Source organism: Bubalus kerabau, chromosome 3 (assembly GCF_029407905.1).
Source record: "Bubalus kerabau isolate K-KA32 ecotype Philippines breed swamp buffalo chromosome 3, PCC_UOA_SB_1v2, whole genome shotgun sequence".
Classification (NCBI taxonomy): domain Eukaryota; kingdom Metazoa; phylum Chordata; class Mammalia; order Artiodactyla; family Bovidae; genus Bubalus; species Bubalus kerabau.
In genome coordinates, this window is record NC_073626.1 from 100,272,573 (window position 1) to 100,292,260 (window position 19,688).

A 19,688-nucleotide genomic window follows, 5' to 3' on the forward strand; every position below is an offset into this window, starting at 1 on the left:
CTAAAAATAAATAAATGGCACGTAGGTTCATATACACATCGCGGCTCTTTGCACTTCATCACCAACTGTAGGATTTAATGAGATTTAAGGTGGTAGAAAATTCAGATGGATGACTGGTCCTGGACCTTCCACATGAATAGCCCTTCCTTGGCTCCTCGAGGCTGGGGTTGGTGAGTAAACTACTTTCTTTGAAGAGAGTGAAATACCAGTCATTCTATAGGTACATGGGTGCACAAAGCCACACCCATGTGGAGTTTGCAGTGACCTCTTGGGCGGCAGGTAAGTTCGCACCATTGCAGACCCGGTCCCTCCACACCAGTCAGGGAGGCTTTGGAGAGGCGCCTTCTTATGAAGAACCAAGATTTGGACTTTATCTCTTATTCTAATCACATGCAGTACATGGAAGGTGGCAGTGGAGAGTGACCCATGCATGAAAATGTATTTGTAGGTATATACAACATCAAACTGTCATTGTCTTATGCCATCTTCAGATGTAGGATCAACCTGCCTCCTCTTTGACAGCAAAAGGAATGAATGAAAAAGATATACCTCACCCCCCGAAGAAGAAACACTGTCTGGGGTCATACACAAATGACATCCTGTGGAAGCAGGACTAAACAAATTCCACATATAAGATGAAAAAGTACCCATGATGTTAGGCCTGGAAGTTTTCCTAGGGGTGGCAATTCTATCTTCCCTTTCTCTTCCATCCTGCCTCATCCCACATAACCTAAACCAGAAGGAAAAGCTTCTTAGAGCCTCAGTACCTTCATCTGTCAAGTGTAAATACTAGTAACATTCCTTACAGGGCTCTCACAGGGCTTATATGACCCAGCTCACGTAAAGTGCTTAGCCTAGCGTCTGGCACCTAAGAGGTGCTTAGTAAATGTCTTGCTTTCTCTCCCTCTACTTCCCCTACCCCAGTTGTAAGCAACATATTGATAAGCCTACCAAACTCAGAATTAAGGCCATTTGATGCAATTAAAATGATTTTGTATCAGAGTTTCTGATGTCAGTTCCCATTTGGTCCCTTCGGGGGTGAGGGGTATCTCATTTTATGAGTCCAAGATCTCTTCCTGTGCAGGGCAGATGGCCCCCAACAACTGTGCTCCTAATCAGTAATGATTCCACCGAAGTCCATGCAAAGATATGCCCTAACCCTGCTGAGAAACTCATACCAGTGATGGTCACCACCTGAATACTTCTCGGACAGCACCACTGAGGAAACCATGAGCAAAAACCCTGAGGCCAACACGTTACTCTTTTTCATAAGTTTTTTCAACACTGGTGCAAGTATTATAGATAACTTTCAGCAAACATATATTACAAGCTCTACCACCGTTGAAAAATATTCTGATTTGATTGTTTTGTTCAGAATAAAGAATCTTTTACAATATACCTTAGTTTCTAGTTATGCCATACAAAAATAAATATTATATAAGTGATTTATAAGGAAGAAGAAAAAATTGTAACTTGAGGTGCCAAAAATATAGGAAGGATGGTGAAAGTTTTACCATTTACTTCAAAAGCAATCATCTGAAACCAAGAAAAACTTCTCTCTGGGTTTTTGTACTATTCTCATCATGACCCTACTGGCCCACCTGCTTCTCATCCTGGGATATTATGACTTCTTTCCCTATCAATCTGGAGACAACATAATGCAGAAACTTCTCCCTGAAGTCACGGGGGATTTGGAAGAGAAAGAACAAAGGAGGCTCTTGGGCAGTGTAAATTGCAGATGAAAGGTTTAGCAGAGACACTGACTGGGCACTCACAAACGAATCAATTCCACACGTCTTCCTTTCATTCTGAAATCCTTTCTCTGTCTCGATTAGCCATGCCTGAATAGAAGCTCACGCTTGGAGGAAATAAGCCCGTCTTGCTGTCAGCCACTTTGGATACCTATTAGTCCAAGTAGAATCGAGAATTTCATGGAGCAAAATTAGGTGCCAGTCAAGGCTAATCTCACCAATTATATGAAGGGATAAACAGCCACCTTATGAATGCTAATTCAATTAAGTTGGGAAAAATCCTTTTCCAGCCACCTCTCCTCTCATACAAAAAACCTTATGATTGCCTTTTTTTATCCCATGCAGAAAAAAGGGAGTATGATTCCTATCACTGGGACAGGAATATTGGGACAATTAAATTGGACAAACTGCTTACTATTTTTCTAGGGACATAGATCAGAATTGCCAAGGAAATTGTCCATTCACTTGGGAATCAAAGTTTTTAAAACTCTAAAGCTGTAAGTGAATTCATGGTTGGACCACCTAAATCAGTGGTCATTGACCTTTCTCCTGAAGAACACAGATCTATATGCGTCCATATAACATATTGGGGCTTCCCAGGTGGCACTAATGGTAAACAATCCACCTGCCAATGCAGGAGACAAGAGACTCAGGTTCCATCCCTGGGTTGCAAAGATCCCCTGGAGTAGGAAATGGCACCCCACTCCAGTATTCTTGCCTAGGAAATTCCATGGACAGAAGAGCCTGGTGGGTTATAGTCCATGGGGTCACAAAGCATCAGACACGACAGAGCGACTGAGCACACACAACATCTCAGCGGGTCCCAGGATTTCTGTGGTTCTTGCATGTATTGCAAATTAAGAGCCCCAGATCTCAGTAAACAAAAAACTATGTTTTAGGGGGAAAACAAATGCTTATGGCATAGAATTCAGGCGTTGTTTGGGGGCAGGCTGCTTTGATGAGGTCTTGAAATGACTACATTGAAGCAATGCTTATTCCTTGTGGTAAGCAGAAGTGCTTGGCTGTGAAGACATCCGAGTGCTGTGTTTTCACATATGTGACTACTGTCAGGCCAATGCCTCATGCATGACTACGGACCCTCAAGGCCCCCAGGGATTGCTACTACAGGGTGCCTCTGAGCTGCTATAATGTAAGTCCCAACCACACCCACAAGCAGGACACTATCACGGACATGCAGTGTGGGTGCCCATTCGTCTGATTTATGGGTGATGTTGTAGCAAATGTGGCATCAGTTTCATTTCGGGGGAGCGGCAAGTTACAGATATTTCCTTCACAACAGGAAGTGCAGACCTGAAAGAAAGGAAGAGAAAAAGAAGGGGGATGAGAAGCTGGCAGATGAAGGGGGCAGAGAGTTTTGAAGGAATCGGCTCCTTCACAGCAAGATGCAAATGAAAATTACCTGTTCTACAAAGGAAACACCAACTCTGTGTTTAAGTGGGTGGGATGAAATTTCACCTGGAAGTGTTGTGATCAAAATAAAACCTCCTGCCCAGACTAAACTTCTAGGGATATGCGTTCTGTTTTTCACATCCTACCAAGTGGTTCTTATGGGTTTCCCTGGTGGCTCAGATGGTAATAGAATCTGTGTGCAATGCAGGAAACCTGGGTTCAATCCTGGTGGGGAAGATCCCCTGGAGAAGGGAATGGCAACCCACTCCATTATTCTAGCCTGGAGAATTCCATGGACTGAGGAGCCTGGCAAGCTACAGTCCACGGGGTTGCAAAGAGTCGGACACAACTGAGCACAACAACATCTGGCTATTATACCATTTTACAGCCTTCCAAGGTCTCAGTTATTCCATCTGTGAAATGGGAATTGTCAAACTTAGGTTTGTCAGAGAGGCTCTCTGACTACTTGAGGAAGCTGTTAAGATAGTAATTAATTTGCCACATTCACAGTGAAAGTGAAATGCCTACAACCCAGTCAATTTAAACTTATTTAACTTTCATTAGAACTATCTGCATAATTATCTCCACTCCCGTGGATAAGTTAAAATTTGAAGAGCTTTCATTTATGCAGTTACTCCTGCTTTATACTGCTTTCCTCATGCAGCATAAGAAAAAAAAAAAACCCCAAAAGATTATTGACAGAAATTATTTTAGGCCATGGCTCCCAAAGTACAGTAATCTCAGCTTCAACTACGAAGTTACTAGAAATGCAAAATCTCACACTTCACCCAAAATTTAGCAATTTAGAATGTGCATTTGAACAAGATCCCCAAGTGATTCATATGCACAGTAATGTTTGAAAAACTCTTTGATACTTAATATCTTACACAGTTGTTATCTTGCAGAGATCTGAGTTTGGTCATAGGTGACATGGACTAGGAAGACATCATGTTGAAGAGAGAAACCAAAGGTCAGAAGTGAGTTTGGATTCTGTCACTAGTTCACCTGAGCATATGAATCACTTCTCTGACCTACAGCTTCCTTCTTGGTAAAGTATCACCATAATATCTGAAAGCCAAGCTTAGCTTGGAGTGGGGTAGGGGGGTCTGGTCAAGTAAAACCCTTGGGTTTACGTTTCATATTTCAATTATTATTTATGACCATAATTTCTCAATAAACAAACAAAAAAAATGAATTCCTAGTGTATTTCACAAGTCACTTGAAAACTGAGTGTTGTCTTAGGAGAAAGAAGCCCCTGCTAATAGTGAGAGTGGGGGCTGCCTCCAGCCACCAGGAAGGTGGCCCAATGGGGAGAAGAGGGCAGCTTCCAAGGTCAAGGACTGACATACAAGACCTGTACAGCCAGCTTTGAATGAATGGCGGGAGAGTCAGGGGTATTCCCCATTCCAATCCTGAGTCTGGCTGCCCTTCTCTGAGTCTTGCCATTTTCCTTCAAGGCTGCCTTTGAAGTCTGTTCTACACTGAGTGCTTCTGTCCAGGGACCAGATGGAGTTTAAGGAAAGTAAACCCACAGGAAACAGCAGGGTCTCCTGTTACCAGCTCAAATGACTCAGGAGCCAATGTCTTAGTGTTAGTCACTCAATCATGTCCGACACTTTGTGACCCCAGGAGCCAACAGATAACTTCCAAATCAACGTCCCAATAAAGATATGAGCTCCACTTTACAGAAAGTTATCAAAGCTAAATTGCCTTGTCTATCCTCAGTTGAATGAACTTAATAATTTTCAATACTTTCCTGGTGTTGTGTTTACATAGTTTATACTGGTTATCCTATACCCTGATATAAGTTTTTATTATTTTAGTACCAACATGAAAGGAAGCATCTTTTCATAATGGTATGAAGACAGTCAAAAGTCAGCCTACATGGGGGAGGAGGCTCATGGAGCTCATGAGCCCTAGTGGGCATCTGGAGAGGAGGAAGCCTGACTATGGTGTCCCATCATTTGCTTGGTTGCCAGACCTTGTGGCCTTCATGCTCGGAGTCTCTGCAGCCAGTGGACAAGCAGTCTTCCAGTGGAACACAGCGCTTGGTGACAGAGATGCTGTTTCCCGTGACTTCCATGGTGTGCTGAGTGTAGCAGTATCTAGTCTCTGTCAATAGGGAAAACAGGTTTTAATTGAGATGGGAAACATTAGCCCAACCTAGATGAAAATGAAACAACAGGAGTGTCGACACTAAGCTCTAATGGCACCCTGAACATACACTGTGTTAAGTTGATATCCAATCCCAAGACCTCCTTGGAGACATCCACTTCGCTGTGATAGAAGGAGACCTTCTGAATAACACTGCTCTCTGCCCATAAAATCCTCATAAACCAAGACCTAGTGGTATCACTCGTTGTCTTCCAACAAATTTTGCCACTGCCAAATTTTGCCACAGTACTGATTTTTATTTTTAGGGCATGAGAGGTTTGGAGGAATGATTTAGGATGGGCGAATCATATAATTTTCAGGAAGACGACGGGGTGAAAAGTCCAAAGAAACCAAAGTTAAAAGAAAAAAAGTAAGACAGGTAATAAAGATCTTCAAGGAAAGAAAAGACTATAGCAGAGACTGGTGTGTGTGTGTGTGTGTGTGTGTGTGTCCATCCAAGTGTGTGTATAAGTGTCCTTATGTGTGTGCCCATATACAAGATTGGGAAACAGCTATTCCCAAGTATGACAGAATGATTAAAAACACATTCATTGTATCTGGAGAAAATGACTTCACCCAAAAGAAAGAACTTCTAGCCTATGAGCACAGTTGAATCCTACAATTCATGACAGGAGAAAACTAATCCAGCAGTAAGAGTCATCTTTCCCCAGCGCGATTTCAGTTTCTTTCCAAAAAGGCAGATGGACACCATGAAGTGAGTTTTCAGAGTCCCTCTAAACTTAGGAGTCTGAAAACTTGAGATTTCCTCCAAAATTCCATTGAGAATTTTTTAACTTGGAATTTAAAGAATAAAGAAAAATGACTTTGTCAATGTAATTCTTTAAGGCCTCTAGGCAGTGTTCAGCTTTCTAAGCCTGGGATTTAGGAGAATGTTCCTGCTTCACTGTCAGATTGAAAAAAATAATAATAACTCTTAAGAAATGCCACCGAGCTGTTTTTCATCCATATCTTGGACCCAACTTTGCAGGCTTTATACATTTTGGATATTTAGTGGCTAAAATAGAATTATGACCTTCTGTGATATTATTTATTAGGCAATAAAAATTCCCCTCACCAAAGTACTAAAGTCAAGAGAAGAAAGCTCAGGAATTTTAGGCCCAGAGAATGAGCTAATACCACACTGACATATTCTGGGGGTCAAGAAAATCAGGGGTTTAATATTCTTCCCAGATACCCTCACCCAATAGAATCTGAGTGGCCTGCTTGAGTCTTGCTAAGGGTAAAAACGTGTCCCACATCGGTGTGGGTACCTGTATTGAGTCTGTGTCAATGCCCTCCCCCAAGGGCTGTTCTCACACTGCACCCAACCAGAATTTCATCATTTGGGACCAGGTCAGGGAAGTTCCTAGTCCCAGGTCAGGGAAGCTCAGGATCTGGGGGCTCTTTGGAGTAGGTAAAAGTAAGGTCACCCTATGAGCTCACAAGAAAATCTGAAAGTTTTGCAGCTGGCGATGGTTCTCTCAAAGTTCTAAAATATTTTAAAATTGAAATGGTTGCTTTTCTGATGAAGAGGAAGTGGCATGATTTTTTACTTATTTTTTAAGCCTTTAGCAGTGTTTAACAAATGGAAGCCAGTGCCCTGAGAGGTTTACCGCATCTTCCAAAGAGGACTGGCTTACTTTAGTACCAGACTTGTATGTTTATGGCCATGTTAACAGATGCCTTTCTCAGCCCTCACCCCAACTTTTAGACATTCAAGAAAGCAATAAAAACAGGAATGTTCTTATCTTCTCTCTCTTCTTCCCACAGACAACCAGGAACAGCTGCCAGAGGTTTTATTGCTCCAAATGTAAATCCGAGCAGATAAGATCATATATTTATGGACTAAGTAAATCATTACATGGTTTCAGTTTGGGAAACTAGGTTTTGCCCCTCAAGTATCGAATTATCTTGTTTTAAGGAAGCCTTAAAATAACAATGGGTAAACTTCATATTACTACTTTTTGTTCATATTTTTATATCTATAGCAAACTCTTTTAATTTATTAACTGGAATAATTAAATGAAAGTAGAGACAATTAATGAACCTGCTTGTTTTTTTTTTTTCAGGACAATACGCAAAAGACCAATATGTAATAAGCCAATGCTTGCCATTCTGTGGGGAAAATGGTGATCAGTGATGAGACCAGTTAAGAATTTTTTTCTTACATGTCAACAAGTCCAATCCATAAAACAAAGATACATTGAGAACACTCCATTACTTGCAGCCATAGAGACTTCAGATATGAAGTGTGAATCCCTTGGAAATATCCATTCTTACAACATGAAATCCAAGGTGAATTGTGAAATGTTAAAAACCTATATGCAGGTCAGGAAGCAACAGTTAGAACTGGACATGGAACAACAGACTGGTTCGAAATAGGAAAAGGAGTACATCAAGGCTGTATATTGTCACCCTGCTTATTTAACTTATATGCAGAGTACATCATGAGAAACGCTGGGCTGGAAGAAGCACAAGCTGGAATCAAGATTGCCGGGAGAAATATCAATAACCTCAGATATGCAGAAGACACCACCCTTATGGCAGAAAATGAAGAGGAACTAAAGAGCCTCTTGATGAAGGTGAAAGTGGAGAGTGAAAAAGTTGGCTTAAAGCTCAACATTCAGAAAATGAAGATCATGGCATCTGGTCCCCTCACTTCATGGGAAATAGATGAGGAAACAGTGGAAACAGTGTCAGACTTTATTTTTGGGGGCTCCAAAATCACTGCAGATGGTGATTGTAGCCATGAAATTAAAAGACGCTTACTCCTTGGAAAGAAAGTTATGACCCACCTAGATAGCATATTCAAAAGCAGAGACATTACTTTGCCAACAAAGATCTGTCTAGTCAAGGCTATGGTTTTTCCTGTGGTCATGTATGGATGTGAGAGTTGGACTATGAAGAAAGCTGAGAGCCAAAGAATTGATGCTTTTGAACTTGGACTGCAAGGAGATCCAACCAGTCCATCCTAAAGGAGATCAGTCCTGGGTGTTCTTTGGAAGGAATGATGCTAAAGCTGAAACTCCAGTACTTTGGCCACCTCATGTGAAGAGTTGAGTCATTGGAAAAGACTCTGATGCTGGGAGGAATTGGGGGCAGGAGGAGAAGGGGATGACAGAGGATGAGATGGCTGGATGGCATCACCGACTCAATGGATGTGAGTTTGAGTGAACTCCAGGAGTTGGTGATGGACAGGGAGGCCTGGTGTGCTGCAATTCATGGGGTCGCAAAGAGTTGGACACGACTGATCGACTGAACTGAACTGAACTGAACTGAATGTGGAAAAGGATTCGGGAGTTAAATAAGTATTGGAAATGCTCAAAGTTGAACAGCTTTCTTTAGTGGATAACTTATGAAAGCCTTGAATTGATATTGCGATCTCCAAGGAGGGAGGGCTGGGCAAGCAGGCAGAATTTCCCAAGCAGAACTAGGTGGACCACATGTGACTTACCACTGGATGGTAGGATTGATAAAAATTCAGCCCTGGAGCCCTGCTCCCTATGCATTTTGAATAATCCTTGGGTTAGTAATGAGGTTATATGAGAATCAAGCCTGCTGATAACTTCACAGTAAAAGGATTTCAAAGACTTTTATCTAAAAGATAAAAGATGGATTTGAATTTCTACCAGGTTAGTTTCAGCCTCTAAAATCTCATATTCCACAACTGCATGGAATTCCCAGAGGTGGTGAAACTAAAGTCTTTTACTATGATACTCACAGGCATTCAGCTAAAATCAGAACTGGGTAAGAGAGCTCGATCAACTACTGGAAAACACAAAATATAATTTTTATGAAATTCACACACACACACAGTCTCCTACAGTAGCATAAAGTTGGGTTATGTATTTTAGTACACTCTGCCAATCCATTTCTTTAATTTTACATTTAATGTAATTATTTATATGGTAGCACTTAGTTCTGCCATTTAAATTTTTATTTTCTGTTTGTTCTGCTTTGTGTTTGCTTGTTTTGTCTATTTTCTTTTTCCTCCATTCCTGTGAACACTTTCTAGAATTCCATTTTGATTTTTCTACAGTGTTTTTGGATGTATCTCTTTTTATAGCTTTTTTTTTTTTTAAGTGGTTGCTCAGGTATTGTTACACACATAACTTATCACAGTCTGCTGGCATCATTTTATCAGTTCAAGTGAAGCATAGCAATCTTCCCTCTGTTTATGTCTTATTATCCTCTCTTGTTTGTAAGATAATTGTCTTCAATAATCCCTTACATACATTTAGAACCACATTAGACAGCACTACAAATTTTGCTTCAACCATCAAACATAATTTAGCAAACTCAAGAGTAGAAGTACGGTCATATCATACTATCAAAGACATATTTTTGCTTACCGTTTTTTCTTCCTTTCTGATATTCCAAGTTTCCTTCTTTCATCATTTTCTTTCTGTATAGAGAACTTACTTTGGCCATTCCTTTAGAGTAGGTCTGCTGGTGAGAAAGTTTCTTTGTTTTCTTTCATCTGAGAATGTCTTATTTCCCCTGTCTTTCCCAAACAAAATTTTCTCTGGATATGGGATTCTGCATTATTTCTTTTCTAATGCCTGAAAAATGTTGTGCCATTTCCTTCCATCCTCAATGGTTTCTGATGAGAACTTCTGTCAAATAATTTTTCTCTGACAAGGTGTTTTTTCTCTCTTCATCTTTCAGTATTTTTCTTTTAGTTTCAGAAGTTTGACTGTTATGTGTCTTTGTGTAGATTTCTTTAGTTTTATCCTCTTTGGGGTTCACTCAAGTTCTCAAATCTGCAGGATTTCATCTTTAGCTAAATTTGGAAAGTTTATCCACAATTTCTTTGAGTACTTTTTTCAGCTCTGCCCTTTTTCTACCTTTCTGAGACTCCAACGACACACTGGTAAATCTTTTGTTATACTCCCGCAGATCCCTGAGGCTCTGTTTAGGGAGGGAATTTTTTTTTTTCCTCTCTGTTATTCAGAATTTGGTAATTTCTATTGTTCTACCTTCCAGTTCACTGATTCTTTCCTCTGTTTCTTCCATTCTACTGATGAGCTCATCCACGCTGCTTTAATTTCAGCTATAGTATTAACCGTTTTGAAATTTCCATTTGGTTCTTCTTTATATTTTCTTTTTTTTTTTTGGCTGAGACTTTATTTCTCATTTGTTTCAAGTGTGTTTGTATTTGTTCATTGAAACATTTTTGTTATGGTTACTTTAAATCTTTATTAGCTAATTCAAACATCTTTGTAGCTATCTCATTGCTCAGTCAGTTCAGTCACTCAGTCATGTTGGACTCTGTGACCCCACAGACTGCAGCACACCAGACTTCCCTGTCCATCACCAATTTCGGGAGCTTACTCAAACTCATGTCCATCACATCAGTGATGCCATCCAACCATCTCATCCTCTGTTGTCCCCTTTTCCTCCCACCTTCAATCTCTCCCAGCATCAGGGTCTCTTCCAATGAGTCATTTTTTCTCATCAGGTGGCCAAAGTGTTGAAGTTTCAGCTTCAGTATCAGTCCTTCCAATGAATATTCAGGACTGATTTCCTTTAGGATGAACTGGTTGGATCTCCTTGCAATCCAAGGGACTCTCAAGAGTTTTCTCCAACAACACAGTTCAAAAGCATCAATTCTTCGGCACCCAGCTTTCTTTGGGAGAAGGCCATGGCACCCCACTCGCTCACGACTGAGCAACTTCACTTTCACTTTTCACTTTCATGTATTGGAGGAGGAAATGGCAACCCACTCCAGTGTTCTTGCCTGGAGAATACCAGGGACGACGGGGCCTGGTGGGCTGCCGTCTATGGGGTCACACAGAGTCACGACTGATGCGACTTAGCAGTAGCAGCAGCAGCAGCTTTCTTTATAGTCCAACTCTCACACCCATACATGACTATGGGAAAAACCATAGCTTTGACTAGACAAACCTTTGTTGGTAAAGTAATGTCTCTGCTTTTTAATATGCTGTCTAAGTTGGTCATAACTTTTCTTCCAAGGAGCAAGTGTCTTTTAATTTCATGGCTGCAGTCACCATCTGCAGAGATTTTCGAGCCCAATAAAATAAAGTCTCTCACTGTTTTCATTGTTCCCCATCTATTTGCCATGAAGTGATGGGACTGGATGTTAGTATCTATTAATTGTCATTTTTCATTTTGTTTGAGATCTTCCTGGTATGACAAGTGATTTTTTTATTGACACCTAGACATTTTGGTATTATAACATTTCAGATCTTATTTAAACCTTATGTTTTAGCTAACTTCCTCTGACTCAGTCCCAGTAGGGGGATGGGGTCTGCAGCCTCATTACTGCTGGCTAGCAGTCAAGTCCAGGCTCCCTACTGTCTCCTTTCACAACTAAGAGTGCTCTCCTCATTACTTCTGGGTGGGATTTCCAGCTCCTCACTAAGTCTCCTATGATACCTTCTTGGCTAAGAGTGGTAGGAGTGCCTTATTAATGATTCCCACATGGCCTCAACTGATGCCACTCTACTAATGGGAGTCTGGCCTTATTACCACACACTCCCTAGTGGAGTCCTGACTCTCCACTTGGCCTCCTCTCACACAGTCCCAACAGGGACTGGGGGAAGAACAACGTCATTACTGTTGGATAAGGGTAGAAGCCCAGGTCCCAGACATGGTCTGTACTGACACCATGGGGGAGGCCTCATTACCACCCAAGGGGAATCTCAGGGGAGGTTAGTATGTCTCATTACAGCTTGTTCATGGTGGAAGTCTAAGCCTTTGTTACCATGGGGGTGGTGGTAACCTACAACTGTTCTCTGTGGTATTCGGCTGGAGTGGTTATTATCTAGATTTCTGTTCTTTCTAGGCTGCCTCCTTCTTGGTCCTTTGGCTACAGAGAGATAACTTTTGTTGGAGTTTATTATTTTGGTGCCTGTGGTATTTCCAGGTTTCCAGCTTTGTCATCTCCAAGTCTGGAATGTATAGGACAAAAACAAAACCCAGAGAACTCACCTTCTTGGGTCATGAGGACCTTAGCTAATCTGCCTTTTTCTCTCTTTCAGAGTCTTTCTTTTCACCAATATATATAATGTTCAGGAATTTAGTTGTACTTAGCAGGAGGAATAGAAAAATACATCTGCTCTGTCTTTCCAAAAATCCTCAACGTTTCTGACATTTTGAGTTAGCTAGTTCTGGGTTGGGAGACTAACTTGTACAATGTAGTATATTTATCAGCATTTGTGGCCCCTTCTTCGAGATGCCAGTAGCATCCCCAACTGTGATGACCAAAAACGTTTCCATACATTAGTAAATGTCCTCTGAGGGGCAAAACCACTCTCAGTTAAGATAAACTATTCAAGATTACAATCTTCTTGAGATTAAGGTTCATTCTTGAGTATGTTGGCATTCCCCACCCCCACTCCAATATACAACACAGGACCTTGCATAATATAACAGGTGCTTAATGTATTAAGAATATAGGTGGATGGGTGGAAAGAATATATATATATATATATGTGTGTGTGTGTGTATATATATATATATATATATATATCTGGTCTCTTCAACTCAAGGTTGAACCAAATCAACTCTTTAACTTAGTTCTATGATATCTATCAGAGAAGGCAGTGGCACCCCACTCCAGTACTCTTGCCTGGAAAATCCCATGGACGGAGGAGCCTGGTAGGCCGCAGTCCATGGGGTCGCTAAGAGTCGGACACGACTGAGCGATTTCACTTTCACTTTTCACTTTCATGCACTGGAGAAGGAAATGGCAACCCACTCCAGTGTTCTTGCCTGGAGAATCCCAGGGACGGGGAAGCCTGGTGGGCTGCCGTCTATGGGGTCACACAGAGTCGGACACGACTGAAGCGACTTAGCAACGATATCTATAACATCTATTCCATTTCTGTAGTTTGAGTGATCTCTTCAAATTTGAAAGTGAAATAATACTATATTTCAATCAGAAGCACAACCTTCACATAGTATAACTGCTTTGGGAAATCGCTTGCCAGGATTTACTAAATCTAAACTTATGCATATCTTAGGAATCAGTAATTCCACCCTTAGATATACATCCAACAAAAAAGATAAGTACTAGAATGTTCATGGAAAAATTATTTATACAAAAAAACTGGAAACTACAAAAATGCCCAGTGGTAGAATGAATAAGTTATGGCATATACTCACACAGCAATGAGAATGAATTGCCTAGAAGTAGACCTAACAAAATGAATGAATTTCCCATAATATTGAGTGAAAGAACTCAGATACAAGATGGTATATACTGTATGATTCTACTCCTATTAAAAGACCTGATAAGAAACAAAACTAATCTATGCTATTGGAAATCAGGAGGATAATTTCCTTAGTTTTCTAGGGCTGCCATAGTAAAGTAGCACAGTCTGGGGATCTTAAACCACAGAAATTTATTTTCTCACAGGTCTAGAGGCTAGACATCCAACATCAAGATGTCTGCAAGGTTAATTTTTTCTGAGGCCTCTTTACCTTTCTTATAGATGATCACCTTCTCTCTATATCTTTACATGGTCTTCCCTTTGCATATTTGTGCCCTAATCTCTTCTTATAAGGACGCTAGTCATATTGGGTTAGAACCTACCCCAATAACATCTTCAAATACAGTTTTGTTTGGGGGTACTGGAATGAATTTGTGGATGGCACAATTCAGCCCATAACAGGGCCCTTGGTGGTAGGGACAGTGACTGAAATCAGACATGCTAGAACGTACCGGGGTGTGAAATACGGTCAATTTCTTAATCTGGGTGCCATGCACATGGTAAGATCAGTTTGTAAAAATTCATCATGCTGTTCACTATTCTGTATGGATATCTCAATTTTAAGTTCCATTAAACGAAAGTGCAAGAAAAAAAGAATCCACAATGAAGGAAAATAGACTTACGAGAAAGATGAACTACAAATGAGTTGCAGATAAGCTGAATTATTTAAGGTGTACCCTAATTAGGAATGTTCACATGCTCTCCTCTGGTGCCCAGGAATCTGATTAATCTCGTGGCTTTCCTAGTCCTATCAACTGCTATCCACAGGCCTGTAAAAAATACTGTTTTCTTTTCCAAAGTAAGACATGTCTCAAGGCAGAAAGGAAAAGTAAATAAGTACTTTTCAACCAGATTGAGTCATAACTGCTCTCCTTTACCCTGCAGTCAGCATCTCTTGAAGAAACTACTAAACAGTTACTTCTCATTTTTTAAAAACACCATCCACAGTTCTTAAGGACAAGTGACACTCTTCAGGAATCTCTGCTTTAAAGCAAATCCCTGAAACTCAGAGAGCTATGTGTTTATCTCCAACAAAGACTAAGTAGGTGACTGAAAAGGATGCAATGTGAGTGAGGATAAATAGAACTTTATGATGGACAGTAGTTAAAATCAAAGCGAAACCCAAAAGCATCAAATCAATGCTTCCTATCTGAGGCAATTCTGTTAACAGAAAATATTTCGACAAAAACACTGAGTTGGAGTAGGTCAGATACTCTCAGTTCAGTTCAGTCGCTCAGTCGTGTCCAACTCTTTGCGACCCCAGGGAATGCACCACACCAGGCTTCCCTGTCTATCACCAACTCCCGGAGGTTACTCAAATCCATGTCCATAGAGTTCGTGATACCATCCAACCATCTCATCTTGTGTCGTCCCCTTCTCCTCCTGCCTTCAATATTTCCCAGCATCAGGGTCTTTTCTAATGAATCAATTCTTCGCATCAGGTGGCCAAAGTATTGGAGTTTCAGCTTCAGCATCACTCCTTCCAATGAATCTTCAGGGCTATTTCCTTTAGAATTGACTGGTTTGATGTTCTTGCAGTCCAAGGGATTTTCAAGAGTCTTCTCCAACAACACAGTTCAAAAGCATCAATTCTTCGGAGCTCAGCTTTCTTTATAGTCCAACTCTCACATCCATACATGACTACTGGAAAAACCATAGCTTTGACAGATGGACCTTTGTTGGTAAAGTAATGTCTCTGCTTTTTAATATAGTCTTAGTTTTCTGAATGTCGAGTTTTAAGCCAACTTTTTCACTCTCCTCTTTCACTATCATCAAGAGGCCCTGTAGTTCTTCTTCACTTTCTGAAGAAGGGTGGTGTCATCTGCATATCTGAGGTTATTGATATTTCTCCCAGCAATCTTGATTCCAGCTTGTACTTCATCCAACCCAGCATTTCTCATGATGTACTCTCAGTTCAGTTCAGTTCAGTCACTCAGTCGTGTCCAACTCTTTGCGACCCCATGAATTGCAGCACGCCAAACCTCCCTGTCCATCACCAACTCCCAGAGTTCACTCAGACTTCACGTCCATCAAGTCAGTGATGCCATCTAGCCATCTCATCCTCTGTTGTCCCCTTCTCCTCCTGCCCCCAATCCCTCCCAGCATCAGAGTCTTTTCCAGTGAGTCAACTCTTCGCATGAGGTGGCCAAAGTCCTGGAGTTTCAGCTTTAGCATCATTCCTTCCAAAGAAATCCCAGGGCTGATCTCCTTCAGAATGGACTGGTTGGATCTCCTTGCAGTCCAAGGGACTCTCAAGAGTCTTCTCCAACACCACAGTTCAAAAGCATCAATTCTTCGGCGCTCAGCCTTCTTCACAGTCCAACTCTCACATCCATACATGACCACTGGAAAAACCATAGCCTTGACTAGATGGACCTTTGTTGGCAAAGTAATGTCTCTGCTTTTGAATATGCTATCTAGGTGGGTCATAACTTTCTTTCCAAGGAGCAAGCGTCTTTTAATTTCATGGCTGCAGTCACACCTGCAGTGATTTTGGAGCCCAGAAAAATAAAGTCTGACACTGTTTCCACTGTTTCCCCATTTATTTCCCATGAAGTGATGGGACCGGATGCCATAATCTTCGTTTTCTGAATGTTGAGCTTTAAGCCAACTTTTTCACTCTCCAGTTTCACTTGCATCAAGAGGCTTTTGAGTTCCTCTTCACTTTCTGCCATAAGGGTGGTGTCATCTGCATATCCGAGGTTATTGATATTTCTCCCGGCAATCTTGATTCCAGCTTGTGCTTCTTCCAGTCCAGTGTTTCTCATGATGTACTCAGTATAGAAATTAAAGAAGCAGGGTGACAATATATAGCCTTGACGTACTCCTTTTCCTATTTGGAACCAGTCTGTTGTTCCATGTCCAGTTCTAACTGTTGCTTTCTGACCTGTATATAGGTTTCTCAAGAGGCAGGTCAGGTGGTCTGGTATTTCCATCTCTTTCAGAATTTTCCACAGTGATTGTGATCTACACAATCAAAGGCTTTGGCATAGTCAATAAAGCAGAAATAGATGTTTTTCTGGAACTCTCTTGCTTTTTCCGTGATCCAGAGGATGTTGGCAATTTGATTTCTGGTTCCTCTGCCTTTTCTAAAACCAGCTTGAACATCTGGAAGTTCACGGTTCACGTATTGCTGAAGCCTGGCTTGGAGAATTTTGAGCATTACTTTACTAGCATGTGAGATGAGTGCAATTGTGCGGTAGTTTGAGCATTCTTTGGCATTGCCTTTCTTTGGGATTGGAATGAAAACTGACCTTTTCCAGTCCTGTGGCCACTGCTGAGTTTTCCAAATTTGCTGGCATATTGAGTGCAGCACTTTCACAGCATCATCTTTCAGGATTTGAAATAGCTCAACTGGAATTCCATCACTTCCACTAGCTTTGTTCGTAGTGATGCTTTCTAAGGCCCACTTGACTTCACATTCCAGGATGTCTGGCTCTAGGTCAGTGATCACACCATCGTGATTATCTGGGTCATGAAGATCTTTTTTGTACAGTTGTTCAGTGTATTCTTGCCACCTCTTCTTGATATCTTCTGCTTCTGTTAGGTGCATACCGTTTCTGTCCTTTATCGAGCCCATCTTTGCATGAAATGTTCCCTTGGTATCTCTAATTTTCTTGAAGAGATCTCTAGTCTTTCCCATCCTGTTCTTTTCCTCTATTTCTTTGCATTGGTCGCTGAGAAACACTTTCTTATCTCTTCTTGCTACTCTTTGGAAGTCAGCATTCAGATGCTTATATCTTTCCTTTTCTCCTTTGCTTTTCGCTTCTCTTCTTTTCAGAGCTATTTGTAAGGCCTCCCCAGACAGCCATTTTGCTTTTTTGCATTTCTTTTCCATGGGGATGGTCCTGATCCCTGTCTCCTGTACAATGTCATGAAGCTTATTCCATATTTCCTCAGGCACTCTATCTATCAGATCTAGGCCCTTAAATCTATTTCTCACTTCCACTGTGTAATCATAAGGGATTTGATTTAGGTCATACCTGAATGGTCTAGTGGTTTTTCCCTACTTTATTCAATTTAGGTCTGAATTTGGCAGTAAGAAGTTCATGATCTGAGCCACAATCAGCTCATGGTCTTGTTTTTGTTGACTGTATAGAGCTTCTCCACCTTTGGCTTCAAAGAATATAATCAATCTGATTTCGGTGTTGACCATCTGGTGATGTCCATGTGTAGAGTCTTCTCTTGTGTTGTTGGAAGAGGGTACTCTGCATATAAGTTAAATAAGCAGGGTGAGAGTATACAGCCTTGACATACTCCTTTCCTATTTGGAATCAGTCTGTTGTTCCATGTCCAGTTCTAACTGTTTGTTCTTGACCTGCATACAGATTTCTCAGGAGGCAGGTCAGGTGGCCTGGTATTCCCATCTCTTGAAGAATTTTCCACAGTTTGTTGTGATCCACACAGTCAAAAGCTTTGGCGTAGTCAATGAAGCAAAAGTAGATGTTTTTCTGGAACTCTATTGCTTTTTTGATGATCCAGCAGATGTTGGCAATTTGATCTCTTGTTACTTTGCCTTTTATAAACCCAGCTTGAACATCTGGAATTTCACAGTTCACGGTTCACATACTGTTGAAACCTGGCTTGGAGAATTTTGAGCATTACTTTGCTAGTGTGTGAGATGAGTGCAATTGTGCGGTTGTTTAAACATTCTTTGGTATTGCCCCTTCTTTGGGACTGGAATGAAAACTGACATTTTCCAGTTCTGTGGCCACTGCTGAGTTTTCCAAGTTTGCTGGCATATTGAGTGCAGCACTTTCACAGCATCATCTTTTAGGATTTGAAATAGCTCAGCTGGAAGTCCATCACCTCCACTAGCTTTGTTCATAGTGATGTTTCCTAAGGCCCACTTGACTTCACATTCCAGGATGTCTGGTTCTAGGTCAGTGATCACACCATCATGGTTATTTAGGTCATGAAGATCTTTTTTTGTATAGTTCTTCTGTGTATTCTTGTCACCTTTTCTTAATATCTTCTGCTTCTGTTAGGTCCATACCATTTCTGTCCTTTATTGTGTCCATCTTTTCATGAAATTTTCCCTTGGTGTCTCTAATTTTCTTGAAGAGATCTCTAGTCTTTCCCATTCTATTGTTTTCCTCTATTTCTTTGCATTGATCGCTGAGTAAGGCTTTCTTATTTCTCCTTTCTTTGGAACTCTGCATTCAAATGAATATATCTTTCCTTTTCTCCTTTGCCTTTCACTTCTCTTCTTTCCATAGCTGTTTGTAAGGCCTCCTCATACAAGCATTTTGCCTTTTTGCATTTCTTTTTCTTGGGGATGGTCTCGATCACTGCACCCTGCACTTTGTCACAAACCTCCGTCCAGAGTTCTTAAGTGACTAGGTCTATCAGATCTAATCCCTTGAATCTATTTGTCACTTCCATTGTATAATCATAAAGGATTTGATATAGGTCATACCTGAGTGGTCTAGTGGTTTTCCCTACTTTCTTCAATTTAAGTCTGAATTTTGCAATAAGGAGTTCATGATCTGAGCCATAGTCAGCTCCCAGCCTTGTTTTTGCTGATTGTATAGAGCTTCTCCATCTTTGGCTACAAAGAATATAATCTATCTGATTTTCGGTTTGACCTCAGATGTTCTAAGGGTACAAAAAAAAAAATCTTGCTTATGCTGATAAAAGAACTTTTGGTTAAAAAGTTGCTGGAAAGTTCTAATTGAAGAGTGATTTTGAGAATTCCAATGCCACCTGAGATGAACCAAGAAATGGTAGCATAAAACTAAAATAGCTGGATAATATTAAAACAACAACCGAAATCTTGTGAAAGCATAGGTGAGCTACCAAGGCAGAGAGGATTTGATGAGTAAGATTCCAGCTAAACCAACAATGCATTAAGCTTCACCTGACACTCTATACCTATTCTGCCCTCGAGGCACTTGCTAATACACAGGTGAAGAGGCTGAGAAGCCAGGCAGAAAACCCTGCTGGGAGGTGGAGAAGCTAAGCAGAGCCTTTGTCTTAATTGGGAGGCACAAACAGGAATGCAGAAGGAGCCGGGCAGCCAGGAGACAAGGGAGTACAGAGGAGGGAGACTGACAGTCTTGGTATAGAATTATAAGTTGGCAGTTATGTACTTCCAGTGCTTTAGGAAATGTCATTCCATCCACTTCGAGCTTCT

The 19,688-nt window shown here is 41.0% G+C and overlaps 1 protein-coding gene across 1 annotated transcript in view; it reads right to left on the reverse strand.

The window, feature by feature from the left end:
• Positions 1-1,977: 1,977 nt before the first annotated feature.
• The window catches only part of LYPD6 (LY6/PLAUR domain containing 6), a 36,607-nt gene continuing 18,896 nt past the window's right edge, over positions 1,978-19,688 (reverse strand). The window contains exons 3-4 of the mRNA XM_055572619.1: positions 5,143-5,273; positions 1,978-3,062 (exon numbers count right to left, since the gene is read on the reverse strand). Of these exons, the coding sequence (XP_055428594.1) occupies positions 2,895-3,062; positions 5,143-5,273 (299 nt within the window). The 3' untranslated portion in view covers positions 1,978-2,894. The remainder of the gene's footprint in view (positions 3,063-5,142; positions 5,274-19,688) is intronic.